Source organism: Gamsiella multidivaricata (assembly GCF_025024155.1).
Source record: "Gamsiella multidivaricata strain RSA 2152 chromosome Unknown BC939scaffold_19, whole genome shotgun sequence".
In the NCBI taxonomy this organism is placed as follows: Eukaryota; Fungi; Mortierellomycota; class Mortierellomycetes; order Mortierellales; family Mortierellaceae; genus Gamsiella; species Gamsiella multidivaricata.
This window is the reverse complement of record NW_026251727.1, coordinates 469,584-494,505: the sequence shown is the minus strand read 5'-3', so window position 1 is coordinate 494,505 and position 24,922 is coordinate 469,584. Positions and strand designations below refer to the sequence as shown.

General features: G+C 50.6%; 8 protein-coding genes across 8 annotated transcripts; 7 read left to right on the top strand and 1 right to left on the bottom strand.

Moving 5' to 3' along the window:
* The first annotated feature begins 5,726 nt into the window (after window positions 1-5,726).
* BC939DRAFT_446010 (uncharacterized protein) lies at window positions 5,727-6,785 on the top strand. Its single transcript, XM_051554888.1, has 2 exons — window positions 5,727-6,130; window positions 6,245-6,785. The coding sequence occupies exons 1-2, from the start codon at window positions 5,781-5,783 to the stop codon at window positions 6,585-6,587; spliced, it is 693 nt and encodes a 230-aa protein (XP_051414233.1). The 5' UTR covers window positions 5,727-5,780; the 3' UTR covers window positions 6,588-6,785.
* A 341-nt stretch (window positions 6,786-7,126) lies between these two features.
* Window positions 7,127-9,751, top strand: BC939DRAFT_527416 (uncharacterized protein; the record flags this gene model as incomplete). Its single annotated transcript, XM_051561417.1, has 2 exons — window positions 7,127-7,638; window positions 7,729-9,751. 2 exons carry the CDS (start codon window positions 7,127-7,129, stop codon window positions 9,749-9,751), a joined length of 2,535 nt encoding a protein of 844 aa, XP_051414232.1.
* A 488-nt stretch (window positions 9,752-10,239) lies between these two features.
* BC939DRAFT_446006 (ADP-ribosylation factor family-domain-containing protein) lies at window positions 10,240-13,080 on the top strand. The gene is made up of 4 exons (XM_051554887.1): window positions 10,240-10,476; window positions 11,029-11,132; window positions 12,133-12,331; window positions 12,457-13,080. Exons 1-4 carry the CDS (start codon window positions 10,383-10,385, stop codon window positions 12,600-12,602), a joined length of 543 nt encoding a protein of 180 aa, XP_051414231.1. The 5' UTR covers window positions 10,240-10,382; the 3' UTR covers window positions 12,603-13,080.
* Window positions 13,081-14,120: 1,040 nt separating this feature from the next.
* BC939DRAFT_446002 (uncharacterized protein) lies at window positions 14,121-17,572 on the top strand. Its single transcript, XM_051554886.1, has 4 exons — window positions 14,121-14,559; window positions 15,371-15,551; window positions 15,689-15,803; window positions 15,903-17,572. Exons 1-4 carry the CDS (start codon window positions 14,262-14,264, stop codon window positions 17,460-17,462), a joined length of 2,154 nt encoding a protein of 717 aa, XP_051414230.1. The 5' UTR covers window positions 14,121-14,261; the 3' UTR covers window positions 17,463-17,572.
* Window positions 17,573-17,595: 23 nt separating this feature from the next.
* On the top strand, window positions 17,596-19,383 carry BC939DRAFT_445998 (uncharacterized protein). The gene is made up of 4 exons (XM_051554885.1): window positions 17,596-18,352; window positions 18,517-18,645; window positions 18,822-19,009; window positions 19,133-19,383. The coding sequence occupies exons 1-4, from the start codon at window positions 17,769-17,771 to the stop codon at window positions 19,213-19,215; spliced, it is 984 nt and encodes a 327-aa protein (XP_051414229.1). The 5' UTR covers window positions 17,596-17,768; the 3' UTR covers window positions 19,216-19,383.
* BC939DRAFT_445995 (uncharacterized protein) lies at window positions 19,384-20,526 on the bottom strand. The gene is made up of 4 exons (XM_051554884.1): window positions 20,346-20,526; window positions 20,161-20,222; window positions 19,771-19,906; window positions 19,384-19,569 (listed from the first exon to the last, which is right to left on the bottom strand). Exons 1-4 carry the CDS (start codon window positions 20,378-20,380, stop codon window positions 19,515-19,517), a joined length of 288 nt encoding a protein of 95 aa, XP_051414228.1. The 5' UTR covers window positions 20,381-20,526; the 3' UTR covers window positions 19,384-19,514.
* Window positions 20,527-20,581: 55 nt separating this feature from the next.
* Window positions 20,582-23,235, top strand: BC939DRAFT_445993 (WD40-repeat-containing domain protein). The gene is made up of 7 exons (XM_051554883.1): window positions 20,582-21,093; window positions 21,207-21,269; window positions 21,369-21,397; window positions 21,514-21,671; window positions 21,778-21,860; window positions 21,953-22,584; window positions 22,690-23,235. The coding sequence occupies exons 1-7, from the start codon at window positions 20,702-20,704 to the stop codon at window positions 23,097-23,099; spliced, it is 1,767 nt and encodes a 588-aa protein (XP_051414227.1). The 5' UTR covers window positions 20,582-20,701; the 3' UTR covers window positions 23,100-23,235.
* A 921-nt stretch (window positions 23,236-24,156) lies between these two features.
* BC939DRAFT_445985 (uncharacterized protein) lies at window positions 24,157-24,867 on the top strand. The gene has a single exon (XM_051554882.1). The coding sequence runs from the start codon at window positions 24,279-24,281 to the stop codon at window positions 24,678-24,680; it is 402 nt and encodes a 133-aa protein (XP_051414226.1). The 5' UTR covers window positions 24,157-24,278; the 3' UTR covers window positions 24,681-24,867.
* The last annotated feature ends 55 nt before the right edge of the window (window positions 24,868-24,922 follow it).

Genomic DNA, 24,922 nt, shown 5'->3' with positions numbered 1-24,922 from the left:
TAAATTTGATGGCTATACTACCTGTTGCCCTTTTTTTTTTTTTTTTTTATAGATCTGGACCATACAGCAGCTGAGCATTTGAAGCAGCAGACCGACCATCTTGTTGCCCTTGCTGCCAAGCAAAAGAAGGCGAGGTTCAACCTGGCTCTGAGCACATACTCTGCTTTGAAGGAACTGGTCGCGGCTTCGACGGACGACGCTATCCCTTCGCACCTGGAGAGCCAGGTCGCCCTCTTCAAGACCCACTACGACCAGCTCGGCCTTCAACTGGACTATGCAGGCCAACTTGCACAACACGCCAGCCAAGTCGTCGCACATCTTCAAAAGAACGATGCCGTTGATGTCAAGTTGCGTTCCATGGCAATGGAGCTCAAGGCTGACATGGAGGCTTCGTCGGAGGCGATCGAAAAGGCTTCCACCATCCGCGCCGAGTTCGAGACTCTCACCCAAGAACTTGGCCATGTCATTTCAAGCGGACCCCGGCCTTCGGGTAAAATCCACGCGACTACCTTGCACATTCAGGAGCAATATCAGTCAGGTCTTGAGAGCGTGCTGAAGAGCCGCATGGATCACACTGCGGAACTGAACGAGGCGCTTGTTCCCCTTTTGGAGGATTATGAGGCATTACTTCGTTACCAAAATGGACTGCGTGCGCTGGCCGAGGATCTGACGGCTCACAGTCAGTGGCTGGAACCGTCGAACGAGAAGGTCCGAGAAACCAGCGATCGTATTCGTGCGCTATTCTCGACTTGGCCTGGTGAGAATGCATCCCTTAATCAGTCGCAGGTTTCTGATCCCGAAATTCTGGTCAAGCGATCTGGCGAGCTGAGCAGCCTGAAGGCCGAGTTGCTTGAGGCGACAGCCAATACTGAGGCCAAGGAGCAGGAGTTCCAATCGATCAAGCAAGAGATCAAGAAGGCACTAGAGACCGCTACTTCTCACTCGAAGCACCTGCAGTTTGAGTTGGAAAAATCCTTGGAGGCTATTGAAGATAAAATCCAGGAACTCAAGACGCAAATGCGACACAAATCGAACGAGTTGGAGTGTCTGGAGAAGCAAGTTGCTTGGGAGCAGAATCTGGAGCGAGCTCGAGGATGGTGCCACGACTTTGATGTGAGTGTTACCCAGTTCGCGAAGGAGCAGGTTCAATGGAAGGCCCATGAAGTCGATTCTTCGAGTGGCGATATTGATCAGGAGATACAGCGTCTGGAGTCGTCACTCAAGGAGTTTGAGAACCGACTGAAGGCATTCGAGAGCCAGGAAAAGCCCAAAGTCGAGCAGGCTTGGACGAATTTGTGCGGTGCTCTCGTGTTTATCAACAGGACTGTTCCAGACGAGTACCAAGATCGCCAGACAGGCCTTGCTAACGAGTGCCAAGTGCTCCACAGAAGGATTGCGTACAGTGCTGATGTTTTGAAGCAGCGCAAGGCACTGGAGGCCATGAACGCGCGTATCGATGAACTGGAACGACTCCGGGGTGATCTTGCAGCGCTGTCTGCCTGTGAGAGGAGCGGAGACAGTAAGTCGACCCTTCAAGCAAATGCGTTCGTTGAAGTTGAATCTTGGCGAACGAAAAGACAGGGCTTCGATACTCACTATTATTCTTATATCATTAATTTTTTTCTTTGTATTCTTTAGATGAGATCGCGTTTAAGGATCTGGAAGCAAAGATCCCCTCACTGGCGCAGGCTCTGGAAGCGGACTTCGGTTCACTGCACTACCCCATGGACGACTCTACGGACGAGGCCAGAGCCGCATCACAGAAAGCAAACGCAAACGTTTCCAAACACATCCAGGAGTGTCGTGCTCGGGTCAATGCTGCGAAGCAGTCCCTTGACAATGAGATGCTGAGCAGAGAGGTCTTCAAGCGACGTCTGGAGCTCGAGGCGATTCAGCAGGACCAGGACCGTGCTATTTTGGACAAGATCGGCAAACTGGAGAAGGTTTCGGGGATGTTGAACTGGGCAGATGAAACTACCGTGAAGGTTTCGCGTCTCTTGAACGAGGAATCCAGAGAGCTCTTGTCCAAGGTGTCTGACGATCATAACGATGGCACCCTTGGAGCAGCGACCAAGAATGATGTTGCTGCTGCCTCTGCCAGGACGATGTCTGGGGACCGTTCCAAGTCAACCCAGGCATCTACTGCGCCAACCACCTCCCTATCTTCATCTGAGACAGCAGGGTCTTCCAATCTCTCCAAGGATTTGCCTTCTGTCAACGAGCTGTCCCAACTGTCCCAGGAGGCCTTAGAGACGCTCGCAAGTCGTCTTGATGCCCTGCGCCAAGAGGTCAAGAACATGGCAGAGCACAAGAAGAAGGTTGAGGCCGAGATCACGGCTGTCAATCAGGACAAGGATGGACGTGCTGACGAAGATTTGACCAAGGATTCCTTGCGCGACCAGCCGGTTATTCATGACCTCGAAGATACCATCGAACAGAACCGGAATAAAATCGCGCAGCTCGACCACGATATCGCATCCAAGCTGTCAGAGTTCGACTCTAAGACGCAGGCCATGCTGGATGCACTGGAGCAGCAGTCCGGAACCGTTGCCTCGGCCCTGAAGGAGCGTATTCGTATGGATGAGGAGCGTGAACTTGAGCGGCTCCGCGTCCTGCGAGCCAAGGAGATTGCGAAGTTTGAGGAGTCCAAGGAGAAGTTCCTGGCCTGGTCTGAGGCGCAACTTGAGGAACTCGGCCAGCTATGGGATGCCTGCGGTCATTTCGCCACGAACGACGATGTGGATCACTCGAGCAAGCAGGCGGACTCGGTCAAAACCGCGATTGCCCGTCTTGAAACGGATACTTTGCGATTCCACGGAGAGCTCGCGGAGCAGGAGAATGCCTATGTCGAACTCAAGGACAAGATCAACACCCTTTATGGTGCGGAAGAGCACAAGGCTGACCGTCAGCGGCATTCCGAGGCTGTGGATTCCGCCTGGGCTGCGACAAAGACCGAGTCTGCCGGCTACCGCGAGATTCTCAAGCAAATGAAGGCCTGGTCAGAACTCCACGGCGCTCTCGTGCGGTTCGAGAAAGAGGGACTGGACAAGCTGGAGAAGCGCGTCGAGGCGCTGAGATGGATGCACTGGGACGCCTTCCAACCGGAAGAGGAGGCGCTCTTGAAGATGGTTGAAGACGTTGAAGATCAGGCTCGTGATCTCAAGGAACGTGTCGACATGGTCAATGCCATGGAACTGAGCCCAGACCTCCAGACGAGCCACCAAGTTATCCTAGAGGCAAACAGGGCTTACTTTGACGAGCGGTTGGAATCGGTCCCGGTCCGTATCGACGCTGCTAAGGACCGAATGGACTACATCCACGAGACCTCCAAGGAGATTGCACTCCACGCCAAGTTCCATGCTGACCTTGTCCGTGTCGAGACCGCGATTGCTCAGCAGATTGATGCTGTGAAGGCCAGGCTTGGAAGTTTGGAGCGATCCAGTTGCTTTGCTCTGAACAGCAAGGCCCTCGAGGCCGTCGTCGCGGCCGCGAATGAGATTTGCATGGACGGCAAGTACCAGTTTTCGGTACTGCAGGAAGTCGAGTACTCTGCCCTGGAGCAGACAGCCTTTGATCTCGAATTGCTGGTTGCGGAGGAGCCGTCCGATCCCGAGGGCGGTGTCCTGTCGATCCGAAGGGGCGTTCAGGAGTCGATGCAGCGTATCCGTATGGCGCTGAAGCAGCTGGGAGGATATATTGAGGAAGACTGTTTCGAGTCGCTCCTTGCAGGAAAGTTCTACACCCACTGCAAGGCCACGGAGGACATTCGTCAGTGGATCACATCATGCCGAGATTCGATGGCTCGGATCGATAACATAGACAAGGGCCAGGATTTCAACGATAAGAAGGCACGTCGCAAGACCAAGGAGCTGAAGGCTCAGAAACTGGAGACATTGGAGAAGATGCTGAATGCATTCGGAGGCACTGTCCAAAACTATGACAGTCTTTCGAGCGACTTTATGCTGCTTCACCATCCGCAGTCGAGCTCAATGGATCTCACGGACCAGAGCGCAGACGGACAGGAAAGTTCTCCGTCAGTGTCGATGCGTGTGATCCTGCGCCAGACTGTTCAGGAACGTACCAAAAGAACTTATGAGGACTGGGAGCTGCTGAAGCAGGAGTTCCTAGCCAAGACCATAGCCTTGGACGAGCAGAGCTCAGAGGACGATGGCAGTGATGGATCGGACGTAAACGGCAGTGGCCTCGGCCATAACCCTCGTGGATCAACGGAGACCAATCCGGTTGCGAAGGCCAGAGCGCTCAGCCGATTCGGGACCGAGATTTTGGAGGATATTCAGCGCGTCTCTCGAGAAGTGCAAGAGATGTTTGATCACGCCCCTACGAGTCAGTCGACCCTATCCCTGGCGGTGGAGTCTGATGGGGCCTTGATCAAGTCCAAAGATGGTCAAGGACGTCTGGAGCAGATCGAGAGCTATATCCGCGAGGTTTTGCAGTCCAAGGTTGAGAAGTTTGACACGATGTTGTCGGCAGCGAGCGAGCAGAGCGAGCAGGAGCAGGGACGCCTTGATGGTGCATCAGAGCAGAACTTAAGCACTCACAGCCATATACGACATCACGAGAAGATGGTCGGCGTGGCCATGCAGCGTGGACTGATTGCAGAGTCGATGAACCGGTTGGTCGAGTCCTGCAACCATCAGCGCAAGGAGGTTGACGAAACAGTTCGTGTCCAAAGCGCTATGGATTTGATTCACGAGGCCAGCTTGCTTTGCGATTCTGTGGCAGAGGCACTCGCGTCCGCGGATAGTCTCCTGGTACCGGCAGAGCTGCCCACGAGCACGTCCCTGTACAACCTGCCGGGCGCGTCTTCATCTTCGTCAGTGGCGTCCATCAACCTCTTGAGCACCAGGTCACCCTTGAGTCCCACTATGTCGCCTTCCGGAAGCATTTCGAGGGCGACGCTCGCCTCCCGAGAGCGACGGGCATCTCGTGCGTCGATGCGTCGCTCATTCTCGCTCTCGGCTTTGAGTGAAGAAGACGTCCAACAATGGGAGTCTGACTACCGGACTTTGTTGGAGAAATTGGATGGATACGCCCAGGGGATCGAGCAGCGTCTGCGAAGTGTCCAATCGATGGCAGACCGTCTGCACGATTGGAGACTAGACGAGAACATCGGTGTTGCGACAGAGCACTGGCAGAAACTCAAGAAGACGGCTCTTGACAAGAAGGAGGCACTCGACCGTGTATGGGAGCGCAGAGATAGCGAGCCGAACCAGGGATCTGGAGTCCATCCCCTGGAGAGCCAGTCCTTTTCGTCGAGATCAAGCCTGATGCAGCCGACGGCATCGTCCAACAGCCGCGTCAAGGCCATCTTGGGTTCACCCATCGACCCCCTGCCTGCTTACCATGGAAAGAAGCGCATGTCGACGGGTAACATTATGGCCCGTGCGACATTTGTGCCACCTTCACCTACGCCGAGCTTCAGTGGACCTTCGAATAGAGGCGGCCGTGCGACGGCAGGAAGAGTCCGGTCGGGAACTGCACCCACAAAGTCTGTGAATGCCAGCATGCCAGATGTGACGACGAAGAAGTTCACGATGCTCGCGTCTCCAAGCATGCATGCGATGTCGCCGACGTTCTCGCAGGAGGCGAAGAGACGACCGCCAGTTATTCGAAAGAATGATTCGACGTCGTCGATTTCGTCTTTGGCACAGGGTGCCGAGGGCTTGAGCCCGCTTACTAGAGGCGCGCTCTATAAACCGGATCTGAACAACGCATTGGATGTGGAGGTTGCTCGGGTTGTTAATGCGAGCGGCTTCTCGATGAGGGTGCAGAAAGTGATGGAGGGTCAAAACCCGTATCTGTCTGGTGGTGGAAAGAACAGGAGTCGATCGGGTTCGACGTCGAGTCTTGTGTTGGGTGGAATGCCAGACAGTGGTGGATACGAGGGTGGAATGGATAGCACGGGCAGTAGCCCGCGCGTTGTGAAGACGATTCGAGGCCAGTCCCGGTTGGCTGTGCATCCTACGGAGAGTGGTGGAGGTGGTAGCCAGAATGGAGAGGTTGGACGGTATGTGTTTGGAGATATTGAGCCAAAGGTATGCTACTGCCGTATTCTGAGGAGCCGCAAGGTCATGGTCCGAGTGGGAGGAGGATGGTCCGAACTGTCCAAGTAAGTCTTATCTGTTATCGCCCATATTTTTTTTTCTTTATATTGCATTGTGTCCCTGGACCTGAGCGAAAGATATTAATGAAGATCTTTTTATTTCTTCTTTGCACGAACTAGATTCATGGAGGACCACGCCTCGCTGGAGCAGAGGAAAGCCAGGTCGAAGTTGCTCTCGGCGTCGAACTCATCGATCTCTGTGGCATCGCAATTTGGAAGGTCTACATCTGTGTTGAGCGGCACGGAGTCGAGACAACATCTTCATCCGCTTGAGGGATCATCGGACAGTCTGTCGGATAGCCAGATGAGCGGTGGTAGCGGAAGCGGCGATGGTGAGGGCAAGACGAGGACGCGAAAGAAGAAGGAGCTGATCTACCATATTCGAGGGAACGGCGATGATCTGGCGCTGAAGACGATCAAGTTTGTCAAGGGCGGGGCCGGCGAGGGACTCGTTGCCATCTAAGGAGGGTGAAAAAGACGGATCTGTTGTGCAAGAGACCAAAGGAAATATCATCAACAAAAAAACACCGGCAATGGAAAGGAGGAGGGATGGGTCGCGAGTCGACTTTTTTTTTTTCCTTCTTTTTTTTGTAGAGCTACAGCGACAAAGCAGCATTAGCATCGAGCATGCCTGTACAGTATAACAAGATAAAGATCGTACTTTTCGCGAACTTCTTTGGTGTGAATGTGGCAACTCTTTCACAAACACTTTTTGTTCCTCTTTTTGTTCTCATGCGACCAAATGAGGGTGCCACAGAAAGCCCTTTGAAAAAAGGAACGACTCCACAATGAATAGTAGTGGTGCCTTTTTTTTTTCTTTTCTCTCGACCAAGTGGATCATATCGAAATCCGCAATCGGTCTCTTATTTAAGTGAAGTACCTCTTTTGCTTTTATGCCTTTCGCGTCATGAATCGAAATATCTTTTAACGTGAATCCCCAACACTCCTACCGTGTACACACAATAACCAATCTATACTGATTTATTGAAGAAAAGAAACAAAATGCCCCGCCATCCACGATTAAATTGGACAAAGGAGAAGACTCGAAAGGAGGAGCGTACAGGAACCGAAGAACGGGCGTCTACCACCGCGGAAATCCCTGGCCCGTCCTTGTCGATCTCAGGTCCTACTTCCACGCCAATGCCTCTACCATCTTCTGCGTCCGCTCCATCCTCCTTCTCGTCTTCATCCCTCAGCATCCCTTCTATCATACTTCTACCACTACCATTCCCGCCACAAGAGCGGCAGCAACAGCAGCAGCAGCAGACCCAAGGAACGCGAACAACTGTAGAGAGCTCTGTTGTCGAAGAGCCAAGTGATGAAGATGAAAAGGAGGAGAATGAATTCGAAATTGATGTGCGAGGTCGACGAAAAACGGTGGCACAGTTTACGGCTGAGAGTCTTGGCGGTGAGGGTGACGATGGCGAGGATAAGATCCTGAACATCAATGTGTTTTTGGAAGGCAGGTTTGGGTTTGAGTATGGGGACTGGCGTGGGCGTGGGCGTGGGCGCGGGTATGGGTATGGGTATGGGTATGGGTATGGATATGGGCATAGGAGGTGGAGGTCAAGAAGAATAGATCGAGCACGCGAACGCGACCGTAGGTTGGGATGTGAGCAGGATTCTTCTGGAAAGAAGAATTCACGGACAGAGTCAGCGGCACCGGAAGCAAGGATGGCCGCTTCGGCTGCTGCAAACCCAGAGGCAGCAGCAGCAACAATAGCCTCCGAAGCAGATCATGGAGCAACATTGGATGTTTTTGACAACACAGCCTCGACGGCAGACTCGGTAGAAGGACCCGCTTCAGTAGCAGCAACAGCCAACTCAAGCTCGGACGTGGATGAGATGCCGAGGTTTACAAGTCTTGCGGAATTTACTCGCTGGATGACGGCAACATCGAATGTATGCTCTGTTCGAGGGCGTCGGTTGTCGTCGACCTGGTCTTCAGAAGCCGCGGGGCAGCGTACGCAGGCGCGGTCGAGGGAAGCGATTGTGGGGATGGCGAAGACGCTGAATTCGTATGGTAATCGGAACCACCACCACGGTTACCACGGTTACCACGGCGGTCGTAGTGGGGTTTTTGTGGTTGGGAGGGGAGGGGAGCAGGAGCGAGAGCAGATTACGGCAGTAGATCTGGAGAGGATGGTAGTGGACAGTGATGAAAGGAGCTGTTTGAGGCTCTCTGGGAATGTATACCCGGAGGACGTTGCCGTCGAGAAGAAAGTAGAAGAGCAAGACGAAAGACTGATGAGGAGAAGACGGAGTAGAGAGGATGATACTCTGGCAAGGAAGAGGAAGCGACAGGAACCGGGGGCTCCTGAGTGGAGACCTAAGCGAAGAGAGTCAGTGGAACGCAGGATGCCAGGCGCACTGCCGACTCCGGTTGTCTTTGTGGCCAGGACGGGTTCCTCGGCGGTGCCTCTTCAGTTTCCGTTTCATCCTGAAGTCCGGGTCAACGGCGCAACCACACTCTCACCAACCACCGCCTCTATTTCAGTCCAGGTCGGCGATGCGACTCCATCTCCGCCCGGACAACCTTCCGCTCTTTCTCCAACACAAGACGATCCTCCAACCCCACCTGAATCGCTAATCGCCAGCCCAACAAATCCAGCAAATGCTCAGCTGCCTCGACCGAGTCTCAGCTGCCCTGTACGCTATGCTCTGATTCGCAAAGGTCCCGAATCCTTTGCCGAGGGTCTGAAAGACACGGTGCAGGAACGACAAAGGACACCACTCGAACAATGGGTCGAAATCGCTGCGCCTGTTCAAGCGATCATGCTCAAGATCTACAGGTTCGTCGCTCGGATCATGCGCCAAGGATTTGACTGGTCGATCCTTGGATGGTGTATCCAGCAATACCTGCGCCGATTTGATTATGGCTACGACGAGATCCTGACGGTCGTGCCCTACCCGGGCGATGGACTCGGGCTTGAAGACGCGGACACGCCAGCATGTCGTGTTGAGGTCTACGGGAAGCGATCGCAAAGGATGTGGGCGAGGTTTGCAAGGTGGCGGAAGCAGCATCGGAAATGGTGTGCGAAGCAGGAGAGGAAACGGGCAAGGGGACTGAGGGAACGGAACTGGGTGGGGAGGATGAGACAGAGGGTTTGGGGATGGAAAGTGTGGGGCGTGATGAAGGCCTTGGCAAGGGCTTCACCCGTCGTGGAAGAACTGTTGAGGATGGTTCAGGCGCCGGAGGAGACGGTTGAGGAGCGGGACTGGAGGTTGTTTGTGGAATGTGGACAGCGAGAGGTGTTTAGGGCAGATGAGGAGATGGCGGGTGATGATGAGGAGGAGCAGGAGGTGGAGGAAGACGAGGAGGAGAAAATGAGGAGGAGAGATGATGGAGGGACGGTGGGGGCTGTGAAGACGAGGGAAAAGGACGAGGGGATGTATCACCTAATGCAGCTGAGGAGGAGCGGGCGCGTGGAGATGTGTAGCTGTGGAGGCCATAATGGAAGGCAGCAAGGGCGTGCGCGCAGCATTGAGTCCAGGGTGCGTGAGGAGGGACGCGTCCGCGGCGGAAGGGTTACGGCATCGACGGCGAGGAATTCGATCGCGCAGTTCATCGGGAAGACGACGGCGCGTCAACGGGCGCAGCAGCGGGCGCGCAACCAGAGGAGATAAAATAATAATAAAAAGGTGTGAAATATGGTAAAATAGTGGGTGCGTTTTGTAGACATACACGAGCAACGGGATCGTATACAGAGCCTCCGTATCGAACCCACTTTGAACGACAGTTCCCTCGATGTACCATCCCCTGTCTATTTGCCGCTACTGGTCAGGGGCAACACCAAATGCATAAGGGGACGTCTTCTTGATGTCAGCATAGGAGGCACACAAGGTACTCTTTCGAGGATGCTATTTTCTACAGATTGTCATCATGATACTCCTCATGTTGTGTGCCCTCATGCAGTTGTGGAATGCATTTTTAGATTGGCGGATTGATGTCGGCTCTCCCTATGTGCAAATAACTCAACCTTGCCTGTGTCTCAAAGTAATAGCTTCTCTTTGCCATCATCTCCTTCTCTCTCTTTTCTTCTCTCACACTCCACACATCCCTACACATCCGTACATCCCTCGTCTTGGTGGTCTCCTCTCCACCCACACCTGCCATCTCGTCCTTCCCCCCTTGTACCCTTCCAGCAAACAATAACCCCAATCCTCTCATCGACTCGATTCTATACCTCATTCTACAGGCCCCCCGTTTCTCCCTCTCCCCCTCCTTACCCAACACACATATACATACTACCACACTATGGGTATCCCATTATCCAAGGCCATCGCAAAGATCTTTGGCAACAAAGAGATGCGCATCCTCATGCTCGGTCTCGATGCCGCAGGAAAGACCAGTATGTTTCTCTCTCTTACTCTCCTTTTCGTTCTCCCTTCCTATTCCTCGGCTGGTTTTATCATTTATTGCTTTGAGACAACGATGTTCCAGGCACGGCCTATCACACCTGCTTCAGCAACAACAACACCACACAGTCGCTGCCGCCGATACTACCACCACCAATTGAACCCCCAGGAAGTCCAGGGCATGGAAAGAAACAGAAACGACGACAGGGCGACATAAAAATACCCATATCAGCTCACCATTTATTTATCTCCTCGCTATTACGCTCTCTTTGTCTCGCTTGCTGACTCGCCAAAACTGCTCCATAGGAGAGCAAGAGTGACAAAAGAAGTGCTCTCAATCACAATAATCGACTGGCCTTTTTTTGTTATATATACGAAAAAAGAGTTGGAACCCAGTTTGGCGTGGTCGAAAGGAGAGGGGGGTGGAGTTGGCAGCTCAGCAGACTCCCGATTTGACATCCTTGCCGGGGTTTATGGCATCACACAGCACATGGAACTTTGTGATATTTAGTCCGAAAACTTATTCCTTGAACGTCTTTTTATAGCGATCCTCTACAAGCTGAAGCTGAACCAGTCTGTTACAACCATCCCCACGGTTGGATTCAATGTCGAGACGGTCGTGTACAAGAATGTGAAGTTCAACGTCTGGGTAAGTTGGACGGACTTTACTGGTCCTTATTTGTTTGATATAATAGTTATCCAATTATGATGGTTGGTATCCCTTTGTTGTTATTTTCCTCTCTGCTCAGCAATAATTACACAAACCGAGCAGCCACGTAATTGCAGGCACCGCTACTCTACACAAGAGAAAGACGATTGAGAAGACTGGATGTATATTTTCCCTTCATTGTGTTGTCATTCTTTCACTATGTATCTATTTGTGTGTGCTAAAGCGTGTGGAGTGTAATGGTGAATTTGAGCTCTCGTGTGTGTGTGTGTGTGTATATGTGTGCACCCCCTCTTTTATGCTTGGACAGAAAAAGAAAAGGGTGACCAAGCCCTTTTTAGACTGGTATGAAAGACTCGGTGCCTGAAACATGTTTTAATGCATCATGGCGCCATGGCACAACAACGAGGGCAACACAGCAGCCAGCAACCAGCAACCAGCACAAACATGCAACTGCAACTATAATTGCAAACAGCAAACAGCAAACAGCAAACAGCAACATGCCTATTCTTCACCTACATGAAAAACACAATGCACTGCGGCACACTGAAGATTACGTCGAGGAACTATCCCTGGATTCATCACCAAATCATACAACTGGGACGCAAACAAACACAGACTATTAAAATGCGCCCTACATCGCATCGATCGATTGCAATGTCTCCACGCACATACACACACACACACTTCACTTTTTATTGGTACATTCTGAGAAAAGTGAAAGAATGCTTATGACAAAGCAAAGTGAGAAAAAGTTAGATGCGAAATAGAGAGAGCGTGAAATGAGCGGGTGGGGTCCAAAGAATGATAAATTGAGAGCAATACTAGGGGGGTTATCTGTGTTAGTTCACGGGCTAATAATATGCCCAATCGACATCGACATCGTCTGGATCGTTATAATGTGGTCAATCAAAAGAATTACTAACACAATACACTTTTTATTATCGTCGATATTATTACGGTGCTTGTCTGGATTGAATAGGATGTCGGCGGACAGGACAAGATCAGACCTCTCTGGCGCCATTACTACACCGGTACCCAAGGATTGATCTTTGTGATCGACTCGCAGGACAGGGACAGGATAGACGAGGCAAGACAGGAGTTGCACCGCATTATCTCGGATCGGGAAATGAAGGACTGCCTGTTGCTCGTCTTTGCTAACAAGCAGGATCTTCCTGGAGGTAAATTCAGCGTTTCGATTGTCTTTTGAGAAGGAGCGCACATGTGTTTAGTTGTTGGTGGTGGAGAACCGATCTTAACCAGTCGGATTTTTTTCTTTTTTTTTCTTTTCTATTGCAATTGACAGCGATGACACCCGCAGAAGTAACAGAGCGTCTGCAATTGCATACGATGCGCGAGAGACCGTGGTATGTGCACCCATCATGCGCGACCACGGGCGAGGGTCTCTTTGAGGGTCTTAACTGGATGAGCCAGAACGTCAAGAGCAAGTAAACGTTAAAAAAGAGAGAAAGAAAAGACGGCGGGGGCAAAGGAGGAAGGAAGAAGAAGGAGAAGGAGGAGAGAAGCCAGGACGATGCAAGGGGCGCGGAAGACAGAGGGTTTGGAGGTGGAGTTTCGAGTGAAGCCCCTTCCCTTTCGAACCCCTCCTGCAGCCTTCGATACCAACCAACGGAATCAGTCAACGGAACTGACCGACCGACCACAAGGAGGAAGAGGATGATGAGGGAAAAAAATCCGGATACAGAACACTTTCAACAACAGCAGCAGTAGTAGTAGTAGTAACTGCGAGTACTATATATACACGGCAACCAGGAGAATCATGGAGGAGGGGCCCCGTCTGGGACGAAGCTGCTTTCCTTTTTATTGTCCTGTCTTGCTATTCTTTTTTTTTTCAACACTTTTGTCTTTTTATTACTCTTTTTAATATCATATCTGTTTATTTTAATGACCCGATTTGTCGCTTGGACCATGTGTGTGTTCTTTGCATGGTATATGTTTGTCGTATAAAATCGGATCCATCCAAGAACGCGTCCAAAGCCGCGTTGAGAAAATGGTTAAGGGATGCCTGGTTGAAGCGTATTTCTATGATGTGTCAGCCATTGTCGACCAGTCCATTGAGTTTGGGGGGGGGGAGGGGGGGGAGAAAGTGCTCAAGGGTACTTCTCCAAGTGTGCGTATATACTCCAGCTGAGCCTAGGCTCTGTGCCAAAAAAACTATGCGAAAATGGGTGTGTATGTGTGTGTGTAACGAAGTACACAGAAACGGAAGACACAAAGCGAAGGAAGATAACAATGACATCGGCAGAAGCTTACAACCCATGTAACCGAGCCTTTGCTTCTGGGATGGCAAGATGACATCTTCTGGCGGAGGGTGCTACTGCAGTAACAAGATGGTAAGTATGCAGCAACTGACAAGACAGCATTGACTGGTCCACAGGCACCACATAGTGTACGTAGACCCCACACACACACACACGAAAAAGATGGTTCAGAGGACGAGGAAAGGAGGGACGAATGGAGTCCAAGGACGCCGATCGGGTTTCTTTCCTTTGATCCTTCTCCCAGCGGCAGTCTTTTAAGGTTTCCTTAGGGGGAAAAGAGGGAAGGAGAGGAAGGGGAACGCGTTTGTCCTCCCCGCACTCAGAGTTCCTTCCCATCGAAGTGGAGTGGAGGGTGGAGTGAAGAGCGCAGAATGTGTCTATTCATGGACCGGACCCCTCTTTTCTCTTTACTCCTTCACTCCTTCCTTCTTTCCTTCCTTCCGCTTTGTTGTGCACCTCCTCTTCCCCCCCGCCCATCCCCCATCCTCCCCCTTCCTTGCAATCCAATCGTGTACATACTTCATACTATTTCATTGATTATTTCATTATTTCACTATTTTATTATTTTATTACTATCACCGGTCCGCCTGCCTCCTTCTTTTTCTCTTCAGCACACACCCACACCATCACACCGACAGAAACGTGGCCTGTGTCTCTTTTTTATTTATTCCTCTTCTTCTCTCATTCGCCTTTCATCACACACCTCACACACCTCACACACCTCACACACCTCACACTCTCTCCACACCCTCTCCACACCCTCTCCAGCCACACCCATCCACACATACTCCCCATCAACTCGGCCGACCCCTTCCCATCGTCCTCACCCATGTCTGCCCTGCGGGCTATGCTGCAGCTGCGGTCTGTCTCCCACCCGCCCACAGGACCCTCGCTCCAGCAGTCCGACCCGAACGACACAGCCGCCTTCCACTCTAGCGCCTCCTCTATCCACTCTGTTTCCACCCACTCCCTTCAGGCCCAGTCCCTCAATGGTGCCGGCGCCTCCGTCGCCACCTCCATCATCCCCGCCGGAACCGTCTCCCTCTCGTCCTCAACAAAGCCCGGGACGCCCACCAAGAAACAAATCAACCTGGGACTCCATTCCGGTGCAGCCTCTGGCAACCTGGGTAAGTTCGAGACAACACACCAACACCACAAACAATGGATTCCATTATGGCTTCCATCCGGATATATCGTCAGCCCCATCCTTCTTATGGCCGCCGCCACAGACCTCACAACAGAACAACACCTTTTTTTTCTTTTTTTTTTTTTGGTGGAGTTTGGGTGTTTTCTTTGTTTATTTTTTTTTTTTGTTCCGTTTGTTGTGTTGTCGTTTCGCTGTTTGGTTGGTCGCCTTTTTTTTTCCTTCGTGGAACTGATGTTTGTGCTCACAACATTGGGGGGCGTCTGTGACCAGGATAGGATGTGCTCTGTGCTCGAATTTTTTTTATTTATTTTTCCTTTTGCCCTTTCGTCAATCAAAATTCGCACCAACACTCAGGGCACTGGAGCTCATCCTCAGAGGATCACGTAAAAAGGGCGGATATGGAAGAGCAAACGCGAGAGCCGAAACATGGAGAACAGGTGCCAAGTATAGCATTGGAGATCATGACCAAGGACCTTGGATTCGTATCGGAGCAGCAATCCAACAAACAGCAATTTCGCTTATACATGATTGGCGGGGGGAGGAGGGCAGCTAGGGCTCGATTGTTCTGGCTTACTTTCTTCTTAGTGTTGTTGCCATGTCTTTAGCCCCTGGTGCCCCTCTACATATCCTTGTTGCCACCAATTCTTTTTTTTTTTGGATCACGTTGATGACCCCATTGACGCCTGTTCACGAGTCGTTCTTGGTACTAGGCTAGTTACTACTGCTCTCTATCCCCATGAACAGATCACAGAGCGTGACTGACATGACCGTCTCTTTTTCTCCTTGGCTAGGTCTGGTCAAGTTTGCGCTTGACAATGGTCAGCCGATCGACTCCATGCTCAATGGTGTATTTGCCATCCACGCAGCCTGCTGCAGTAACGCCAATGTCGCAGTCGTCCTCTATCTGATCGAGCGAGGCGCAGACGTCAACGCCAAAAGACTACCGCGGAAATACAGCAACGAGAAGGGCGTGTAAGTGTGCCATTGGATATCTCAACCCTGTACATGTGCAATGGGTATTGTCGCATAAAACAACAATGCAGTCGATATAAGGAACCCCTGCGCTGACACTCCTTTTCTTGTATTTGCATTCGCATTTGCATTTGCAGGCAAACCGTTGGTACGACAGGATCGACCCCTTTGCACTTTGCAGCTGCCAACGGATGTCTTGCGGTTGTGGATATTCTGCTGCGACATGGCGCCATCGTCGATATGACCGACAAGGTATGTATTTTCGCAATGCAAGAGAGCTTTTTTGAATCGCTTTGAGTTATCGGTAATCGTTCTCTGACGGTTTTCATATTTTTGTCGATGCAAAAATAGTACGGCTCGTCGCCTTTGTCAGTGGCAGCAGCGAGGAACCATCCCGAGGTCGCCAGTCTACTCCGCCAATATTCGGCCATGCAGCGTGGTGTTCAGGACCTCACTCCCGACAATGAAAGCAAGGATCCGTTTGTCGATAGAAGAGGCAGTCTTGAACTCCGTGGAACAGCACCGTCATCGCGTATTACTGCTGCTGTTGCTGCTGCTGCTGCAGGACATCAAAAGGACACCAGCGCTCAGTCCCTGCCGGTCCCATCTGGTCGCTCTACTCAAACCACACGCTCTCCAGGTCAACGGCGCATCAGTCTGCCCTCAATCATCGAATCGCCCTCTTCGCCCTCACCCAATATACTCCCCCCACCAAGACAGTCCTGCGATCTTGGCCGCCCACCCCAGTCGACAGAACCATTGGTCAGGAGCACTGCCTTTATTCGCTCGACACCCTCTCAGCCCACAAGGAATATCACCATGGCGCCATCAAGACCTGAGGATCGACCCGTCAAGTCTCCAACGCGTGATCAATCGGATTCGTCGTTGAATAAGTCAAAGGAGCCGGACACACGAACAATCCGGCGATCGCAAACAGTCCATGATGCTCAAAACAGCCTCTTGACACCCACGGAAGCTACGCCGATGAAGAGGCGAAAGTCCATGGAATCAGCGGCGCTCCTATCACCCCAGTCGGCGCTATGTGTCAATCGTCGCAAATCGTTTGACCATCTCTCCAGTCTGCGTCATTCAAACTCGAAGAGCAGGAGATCGTCCGATGCGTCGACAGCTTCTGAGGGAACAGCGTCTTCAGGCACATCAGGAACGTCCCATACGAGCGTTTCAGACAATGCGGCAGAGTCAAGCCAAGATCGCAATCGCAGCAGCAACAACGGCAACATGGCCAGACCCAAGCTCTCTGGATCTTCACAGGGATCTCACCCCCATCTTATAAGATCCACATCTCAGCCCCTCATTGATCTCATCAAACCCAGAAGAACGCCAGTGTCCTTCGTATTGGAACCACCTGCTCGACAGTCATTGGACCTGCAGCGATTGGCGTCAAACCAGGACAGGACCGCCGACAAGGATAGAAACGGAGAGCCAAGGAATGACTCTGATTCTGACCTTCCAGGATTGTTGTTTCGTCGAAGGACCATGCAGGAGGCATCCAATTCGAAATTGGGAACAGTGCCCCGATACCACAGTATGGGACCAATGGTCGATTCATCGAACGCTGAGGGGGGTTCGAGCAGGAACCAACATCATCTTCATCATTCGACCACTGGCTCTAGCACATCATTGCAGGAGATGTCGGCGCCGCGACTGAGCACCAGCTCTATCTCGTCTAACCATTCTGGTTCAGGATCGTTTTCTGGGAGTGCGACGGTTTCGGGAAGGATCTCGAGGATGTGGTCGTCCTCTGCGTCGAATGGCAAGGATCTTTTGAAGGATGGATCTGTGAACAATGGGGGTGCGGGCGAGTTTGGGGAGCTGGGAGATGATACAGCCGCGAATCGATCGAGGAGTAGTATGCTGAACCGACTATCGGGGATCTGGGGCCGACGATGAGAACGAAGGCCGGGGGTGGGGAAGTTTTCAATTTCAAATGTATATAACACAGATGTATATAAGCCAAAGAAAAAAATAAAGCGCAACGGGCTGAACACGTTTTTATTATATTCAATTGCCAAGAGAAGAGAGCGGAGTTTTGTGTGCTGGTCTTCATCGCATTCCCTCCTTGAGCCAAGTTTGGACGTTCATCTCTCTTCTTGTTCCATTCCTCATACACCCAGCAATCAAGTTTAAACAAGAACTACTACTACGTTTTAGTTTTTGGTTTTCCATCACAGCACACAACGGACACTAGACAATACCATGGACACCACCGCACACAACGACCAGCAGCCACAGGAACAGTCATCGTCTTGGAACTCCGTCCTGGGCACACCAAGTACATCGCTTCTACGGAGTCGTCAGGGTCATGCATCAACCTTGACGGAATCTGCTACAGGGCCGAACAGTGGTCTTCCTCAGGGAGCTTCGAGTGCGAACCGTCTTCATGCTGGGGCGATAGGAACGACATTACAGCATAAGGAGAAGGAGGAGCAGGATTCAACAGGGCGGCAAACGGAACAGGGTCCACAGGAAGATATCGATTCATTAACAGAGACAGTAGTATCAGCAACAGTTTCAGCCGCTTTAGCGGGAGGACCAGAAGAGGTGGTAGAGGCCGCGGGAGGGGCGGTAGCTGTCCCGGCGGCGGCTCATTTGGAGAGCTCAGTCGTGGGCTCGACGGTCGTCTCTGCGACGACGACGGAGATGCATGAGAAGGAGGTGCTGCAGCAACCGTCGACGGGCACGGACTTGATGGATTCGGATGCTAATGCCGAGTTCTCGTGCAATATCTGTTTCGATACCTCGATCTCGCCGGTGCTGACGCTCTGTGGACATTTGTTCTGGTGAGGATGAAGTTCCCAACTCGAATGTCATATTATTCATTGGAACGTTCTCTTTTTTCTTTTTTTCTTTTTTCTTTTTTCTTTTTACATATATACCTATACTAATGTCTTTTCACTCTTTCACTTCCTTTTTTTTTTTTTCTTGGCACTCTATGGTGTGATAGTTGGTCATGTCTTCATCAATGGCTGGATGCTCAACGTCAGAATCCGACGTGTCCGGTGTGTAAGGCAGGATGTGCACAGGATAAGGTCATTCCGATCTATGGACGGGGTAAAGAGCATGTCGATCCAAGGTAAAATATCATGACAAAGCAAAGCAAAAACGAACAGGATTATTTTTTTTGGGGGAGGAGGAAAGAATGGAATTGCTTCGTTTGGAGTATGGCCTGAACAAATGCCTTGTATCACCTTTCTCTTTTTCTCACTCTTTCTCTCTCTCTCTCTCTTTTTCTTTCTTTCTTTCATAAAGGTCGACGACACCAAAGAGACCTGCGGGACAAAGACCAGAGCCGTTCCGGAACCCGAACCAGACAGGATTTACCTTGGGGACGGGACAGGTGACGTTTACAGGGACGATGATCCCGCCGTTCATGTTTTCGCCGTTCGGGATCCAGTACGGAGCATCGTACACCGGGAACATGGGAACTAATGGGGCAGGTAAAGAACCTGGCTTTTCGTCCTTTGATTTTTGTTGGCTGGTGGGTTGTTGTGAAATGAAATAGTCTACTGATACGAGAATCGGATGCTTACTTTTTTTTTTTTTTTTTGGGAATCTGTAAGTGCAAACTCCTATGCAGGCATATGTGTCGCGGATGTTTTTTATGTTGGGCACGTTGATCTTGGTTGGGATCCTGCTTTACTAAAAAAAACTCGAACAGGATATCATAGCGCCGGCGCCTTTTTTTTTTTCTTTTCTTATTTTATTTTTTATATATTTTGATAATACCCCCTCTTTCTTTTCACCACGACCCGCCCTCATAGACATTACATTCCATGATATACGAAAATAAAAGATATAAAGAACGGTGTCATCCACGGTATTAGATATACCTTTTTCTTTTTTTGGTTTTGTTCATTCATCCATGTCTTTGTGGTGCTGGTTATTGCTATCTACGATTACGGAGGTGGAAGGGGAATTACGGGGGGATCGTGTATTGCCCGCTCAACTCTTCCAGACCGCGAGAGTGTGATTACCCTCGCTCCTGATTAATATCGTGCTAGTTTGTCCATGCAACGCGAGGGAAGGAAAAGGAAGATGTTAGATGAAGATCAGTGAAGATCCGAATATGGATAGGTAAGCAAAGAAAAAAGAAGCCATGCTGCTGCATGTGCGGATGCATGCAATGCACACTTTCGTATGCTTTTTTTTTTTTTTTTGCATAATAGATTTTTTTTTCTGATGTTGATGTGGAGATTACCTGTTGCCATAGTCGACCGAGATGGTGGGTGTGTCTTCTTTGAGATCCGAGGGGGCCTTTAGTTCTGTGAGTTCCCTGGCGTGCGCGGCAATCGAGGCGATGAATCCTGCGGAGGAAGCCTTTGCGATCCCGCGAGCTGTCCGATATTGTAGTAAATTGTTTGAAAAAAAAAATGCAAAAATGAAAAGTGTCCAAAAAAAAAAAAAAAAAAAAAAAGTTGAATGGGATGGTTAATCCAATATGGAATAGGGTCGATCCTGAGGCAGGGCTTTTTGCGCGAAAGAGCTTTAGCTGTGCTCCAGGAAGATGCCATCCATCCATGCATGCTCTCAATGCTCTTGCTATTTTTTTGATTTTTTTTTTTTTTTTTGGCGAGTGAGGTTCGCGTACCTCCAAGACAGAGACCGTGTTCGTCTGCGATCAGTACGCCGATAACTCCTTCTGATTCCGTGCTATGGAGCGGATTGATACACGAAGAAGAAAAAGAAGGCACGGAAAATTAGGTTTCTTCGGTCGAGGCTTGCAGCCCTGCAGTCAAGGGATCCTGTTAAGAAGTTGATGCGAGGTGTCCTTACAGCTTGCTGAGAATGTTGTTGATGCCGGTCTCCATTATGTGGTTCAAACGCGTTTTGTCGACGAGGTGTTCCAAGAAGAAGAAAGAGTAGTAGTTTGGTTGGCTGGTCGGTGAAGAAAAAGGTAAAAAAAATAAAGGGAATGAAGGTGTTTGTGGAAGTGGGGACCAGTCCTTGTGGAGCAAGAAGAGTCACGCGTAACGTGCGTGCGTGCGTGTGTGTGTGTGTATGCGCCCAATCCTGATCTCATTCCAAAGGCGATCTATTTGTGTACAGACAAAAGCATACCACGGACAGGAATCAAGCCGGGACTGATCAAGGAGCAGACAAGCCTATACTCATTGTGGATCAGAAGCTTCATGGACCTGGACGAGATCCCTCAGTCCTCGGCACTCAAGGAGGCTGGGGATACAGAGCAGGCGGCGTCGGCGGCAACTGCACCAGTTCATAGCATCCATGATAGTGCCTCGGATACTCATTCTACCCCACAGCAGGGCCAGGACAGCTGTACACAAATGCAAGCCGAATCGTCAGGAGGATGGGAGGATTGGCAATCCGGAACTTATCATTTGTTCGAGTGTCGATTCGATCTGTCCACAAGGGAGAACGACAATGGGATCGTTAAATCCTATACGACCGGGGAGGCCTTCAATTCCACCGTGGGACAAAGTCGTCTGCAGATGGGGATCCGGGGCGATGATCAGAAGATGACCAATGGTCGCGAGAACAACTTTTTCAAGGCGCTCAAATGGTGAGAGGGACACATCTCTGAACTTCAAAGGCCATGGTGGCGACGGAGCATTGGGGTGCGATATTAATCAATATTATTTTTATCCGCACGCGCATGGATAATGGATGCTTTAGGTCGCCGGATGGAACCTGTTTATTGTCATCGTCGAACGATAACTTCCTCCGGATATTCGCATTGTAAGCTCAGGAACTGTTCAGGATCGCATTCGTCGTCAGAAGTGAGCGGATTTAATGACCCATCTATGTAAACCGTCTTTTTTTGGTTCTTGATTGTAGGCCGGATGCGACGACCACAACTCCAGAAGGTACATAGGACTTTTCATGAAAAATGAAAAAAAAAAAAAACTCCCCGGCGTTCTACAGGAACAAAGGCTTTCTTTTTATTTCTTCCACTCACTGAATATTGTATCTTGTCCAATAGATACCCCATTAAGCGCTGGATGTGTGATCAAGGAAGGCGAGGTCGTGTATGACATGTGCTGGTATCCTGGGATGAATAGCGCAGATCCTGCAACATGCTGTGTTCTCTCGTCTAGTCGAGACCACCCTATTCATTTGTGGGATGCGTATTCTGGAGAAGTAAGATGGAGTTGATGCGGAATCTTCTTGTTTTGAAATTTTGACCCGCTTCGCGCAACGGCCTAACAATACACCTTTGTTGTCATCCGGCCTACTTGCCTGATAGTTGCGTTGCTCGTATACTGTGACTGATCACTGTGATGTGAATGTCGCACCGACCGCGCTTTGCTTCAACCTTGATGGCTCCAAGTAAGCCCCTGCTCCCTTCCTTCTTTCCATTTCACAAAGCTGAGTCTGATGTCCCTCTAACATGGACTCATGTTTCATTTGGTCCTTACCAGGATCTACTGCGGGTCAAACAATATGATCGAGATCTTTGACACGACACGACCTGGACGCGATAGTCTAAAGCGGCCAACGGTGCCAACACGAAAGAGCCGGAAGGGTCAAAAGGGTGTCATCTCCTGTCTGGCCTTCAATCCGGACCACTCGGATCTCTACGCTGCAGGATCCTACCTCAAAACTATCGGACTCTATGACGCCCGTGCAGATGAATTGTTGATGCTCCTGCGGGACAGGGGCTCCCCCTTTTCTTCTTCAACTTCTAATGCAACCAAGACGACGACAACTATAACCACAAATAACAAAGAAACAGAGACAGGAACAAGGAGACAGAAAACGGATATGGGAGGCGTGACACAATTGCAGTTCTCGCACGACGGACAGTACCTGTATTCGGCATCAAGACAGGATTCATGGATCCGATGTTGGGATATTCGGAATACAGCGCAGGTGCTGTACCGGTTAGAGCGTCCCGGGGAGGTGACGAATCAACGGATTGGGTTTGATGTGTCGTATGATGGCAGGTGGCTCTCGACTGGGGATATGAACGGGGATATCTCCGTGTTTGATTTGAGCTGTCCACAGGATCCGCAGGTTGAGAGGCTGAAGGCGCGGATTCGAGGGCATGACGGTGAGTGTCCTTATCCTGCGCTGTCTCCTGCTGTTGTTCAGTTGCCCGATGATACGATGAGAGTACGCTAATGTTTTTTATGTTGAATTCTGGACGATCGAGTAGATGTGGTCTCTGCTGCGATGTTTCATCCGAGCGGAGCGATCCTGGCGACGTGTTCTGGTCAACGCAAATACGACCTCGCACTGGATTCTTCTTCTTCCTCAGGCTCAGACTCTTCAGACTCTTCAGACTCCGAGGATGATGGCGAGAAGATGGGAAACGGGGTGTTTAAAGGGCTCAGTGGAGCGTCAAAGGCAGTGGTGAACGTGGTGGAGAACTCTGTTCGATTGTGGTCCTTGCCAGGAGAGTCGGTGTGGTATGTGAACGGACAGAGGTGGGGCGAGTCCGGTATGGGTGCTACGGATACAGCGGACCCCAGCCCACTGGCCGGCAGTAGTGACGTCGATGGAACACAGAAGGACTCGACTCCCGTAGGAGCTGCTCCTGTGGAGGCGCAAGACCAGGGCACTTGATAAGAAATAAAGAGTAAAGAAGAATAGGTGTGAATGAACGCGTCTGAGACCGGCATAGATATGATGAAGATAAACGATTCAATGACGACATGTGTCCATCTGTCTATTTTGGTATTCGCATTCCGCTCTATCGATCTTTCGTAAGGTGGTTGGATGCTGTGAAGGAACCCATCGTGGTATTTTTAATTTGTGTCGTTCGACAGGAATGGAAAGTCTATGTCCAGCTGCCTGGATTGGGAGTAACCCTGACATCATATTTCACACAGGCACAAAAACTCCCAAGAATAATCTGCACATCTTCGATGCATGCATGCATGGCCTTTCTTTGCCTCGATAGTGAGCGGAGTGGCGATAAGAACGATGTTTATTTTACATGTCCGCTCCAGCACACACCGCTATGAAGACATGGATGTGTAATGAACGATAACGAGGAATCCTAATGTCTGAGTGTTTCACAGAGCCGATACACAAAAGATTAGCCAGTTAGCTGACGGGTATACTGTGCACTGGTTGGTGGCACGGAGATGACACAAAATAAACCTGGGCGACATGGAATGAGCTAAATTAGGATAAGCAAATTTATCGAACCAGAGTGCAGATTCCCACATCCCGCTCTCCATCATGATGACGCCCTGCGCCCTACGCTTGCCTATTCAGGTACAGGCGAGGGGATACGTCCACGTCCATTGGCAATGGGCAATAGACTACTCCTGTCCACCTGCCATTCATAATGAGCACATAGCTGTTAGGCTGTGGGGAAACAGAGTCGGACCAACCACCGCCCGGACTTCCGATGACAGCAGGGTTCCAAATCTCTACTTCTGACGACAGTAAGGTTTCTACTCCCTCTCTTCACTTCCCACAACAATGACAACGACCCAGGGTCTCTCAGCGGGAAAGTAGGGGCTATGACGGTGCTCTGACATCCATCTGATTCTCCTAGAGTTGATCATCAGGGTCCCATCCTGCAGCCCCACTGGCCCTGCTTTTACCTCATCGTTCATTTTCCAGAGGCCCTCGCGCGTATAAAAGCCCATGCTTTCCCCTGTCTCCAACAAACTTATCATCAACAGCTTCTTCAACACTTCAACAACTCAACAACTCAACGCCTCTCTCCTGAGCAACCCACTACTCTCTAAAAGAACCACCCCCCTCCCCACCTAAAAACTACTTACCAATATGTGCGGCGCCATTGAATGCATTGCTTGGGTATGTTACTTCTATCTCACACCTGCCGCCTGTTATGTCGTCCCACCGACGCCGATCCGCACAGATTCACTAACCTTCTCTCAACCCCTTTTTGAACAATCTGTCTACTCTCAAATAGGACGGTCTCATCATCGTCGGACTCATCCTCCTCATCATCTGGATCCTGTCCCTCGCCAGCGTGATCCACGTCGGTTCGACCGCCGGATTGAAGCACATCTTCATCGTCCTCGCGGTCATCTTCATCATCGCGTGGATCTTCACCCGCTTCTGCTATGGCCGTCGCCGCCGTGGTGCCCGTGGAGGCGTTGTTGTCTAAAGGAGTCATCTTTCAGACCCAAGCGAACCCTGTACAAACACCCCCTATTCCATTAATTCGCAGTGTCTAATTATTACTATTTTACCCTCACTTGTTCCAATATCTTCCTCCTATTTTTTTTTTACGCGCTCTTGATGACTGACGTGATGTAAAGCATAATAAAACACGTCTCTTGTAATCCAGTAAAAGCAACTGTTCAGCTCTGTTGGGTTTAATGTTGTAAGAATGTGCATTTTGTTTAGGAGATCTTTTTTTTTTTTTTTTTTTTTTTTTGGAGAGACCGACTTTCCCGTAACGG

Coding starts and splice junctions, on each gene's coding strand:
- BC939DRAFT_445993 (XM_051554883.1), top strand. CDS start 20,702: ATGGACCTGGACGAGATCCCTCAGTCCTCGGCACTCAAGGAGGCTGGG. Junction 21,094..21,206: donor TTTTTCAAGGCGCTCAAATG/GTGAGAGGGACA, acceptor TGGATGCTTTAG/GTCGCCGGATGGAACCTGTT. Junction 21,861..21,952: donor TTCAACCTTGATGGCTCCAA/GTAAGCCCCTGC, acceptor GGTCCTTACCAG/GATCTACTGCGGGTCAAACA.
- BC939DRAFT_446010 (XM_051554888.1), top strand. CDS start 5,781: ATGAGGGTGCAGAAAGTGATGGAGGGTCAAAACCCGTATCTGTCTGGT. Junction 6,131..6,244: donor GGATGGTCCGAACTGTCCAA/GTAAGTCTTATC, acceptor TGCACGAACTAG/ATTCATGGAGGACCACGCCT.
- BC939DRAFT_446006 (XM_051554887.1), top strand. CDS start 10,383: ATGGGTATCCCATTATCCAAGGCCATCGCAAAGATCTTTGGCAACAAA. Junction 10,477..11,028: donor CGATGCCGCAGGAAAGACCA/GTATGTTTCTCT, acceptor GTCTTTTTATAG/CGATCCTCTACAAGCTGAAG. Junction 11,133..12,132: donor ATGTGAAGTTCAACGTCTGG/GTAAGTTGGACG, acceptor TGGATTGAATAG/GATGTCGGCGGACAGGACAA.
- BC939DRAFT_445995 (XM_051554884.1), bottom strand. CDS start 20,380: ATGGAGACCGGCATCAACAACATTCTCAGCAAGCT. Junction 19,907..20,160: donor ACACGGTCTCTGTCTTGGAG/GTACGCGAACCT, acceptor AATATCGGACAG/CTCGCGGGATCGCAAAGGCT. Junction 19,570..19,770: donor TCGGTCGACTATGGCAACAG/GTAATCTCCACA, acceptor TGGACAAACTAG/CACGATATTAATCAGGAGCG.
- BC939DRAFT_445985 (XM_051554882.1), top strand. CDS start 24,279: ATGTGCGGCGCCATTGAATGCATTGCTTGGGTATGTTACTTCTATCTC.
- BC939DRAFT_446002 (XM_051554886.1), top strand. CDS start 14,262: ATGTCTGCCCTGCGGGCTATGCTGCAGCTGCGGTCTGTCTCCCACCCG. Junction 14,560..15,370: donor TGCAGCCTCTGGCAACCTGG/GTAAGTTCGAGA, acceptor CTCCTTGGCTAG/GTCTGGTCAAGTTTGCGCTT. Junction 15,552..15,688: donor TACAGCAACGAGAAGGGCGT/GTAAGTGTGCCA, acceptor TTGCATTTGCAG/GCAAACCGTTGGTACGACAG.
- BC939DRAFT_445998 (XM_051554885.1), top strand. CDS start 17,769: ATGGACACCACCGCACACAACGACCAGCAGCCACAGGAACAGTCATCG. Junction 18,353..18,516: donor CTCTGTGGACATTTGTTCTG/GTGAGGATGAAG, acceptor ATGGTGTGATAG/TTGGTCATGTCTTCATCAAT. Junction 18,646..18,821: donor AAAGAGCATGTCGATCCAAG/GTAAAATATCAT, acceptor TCTTTCATAAAG/GTCGACGACACCAAAGAGAC.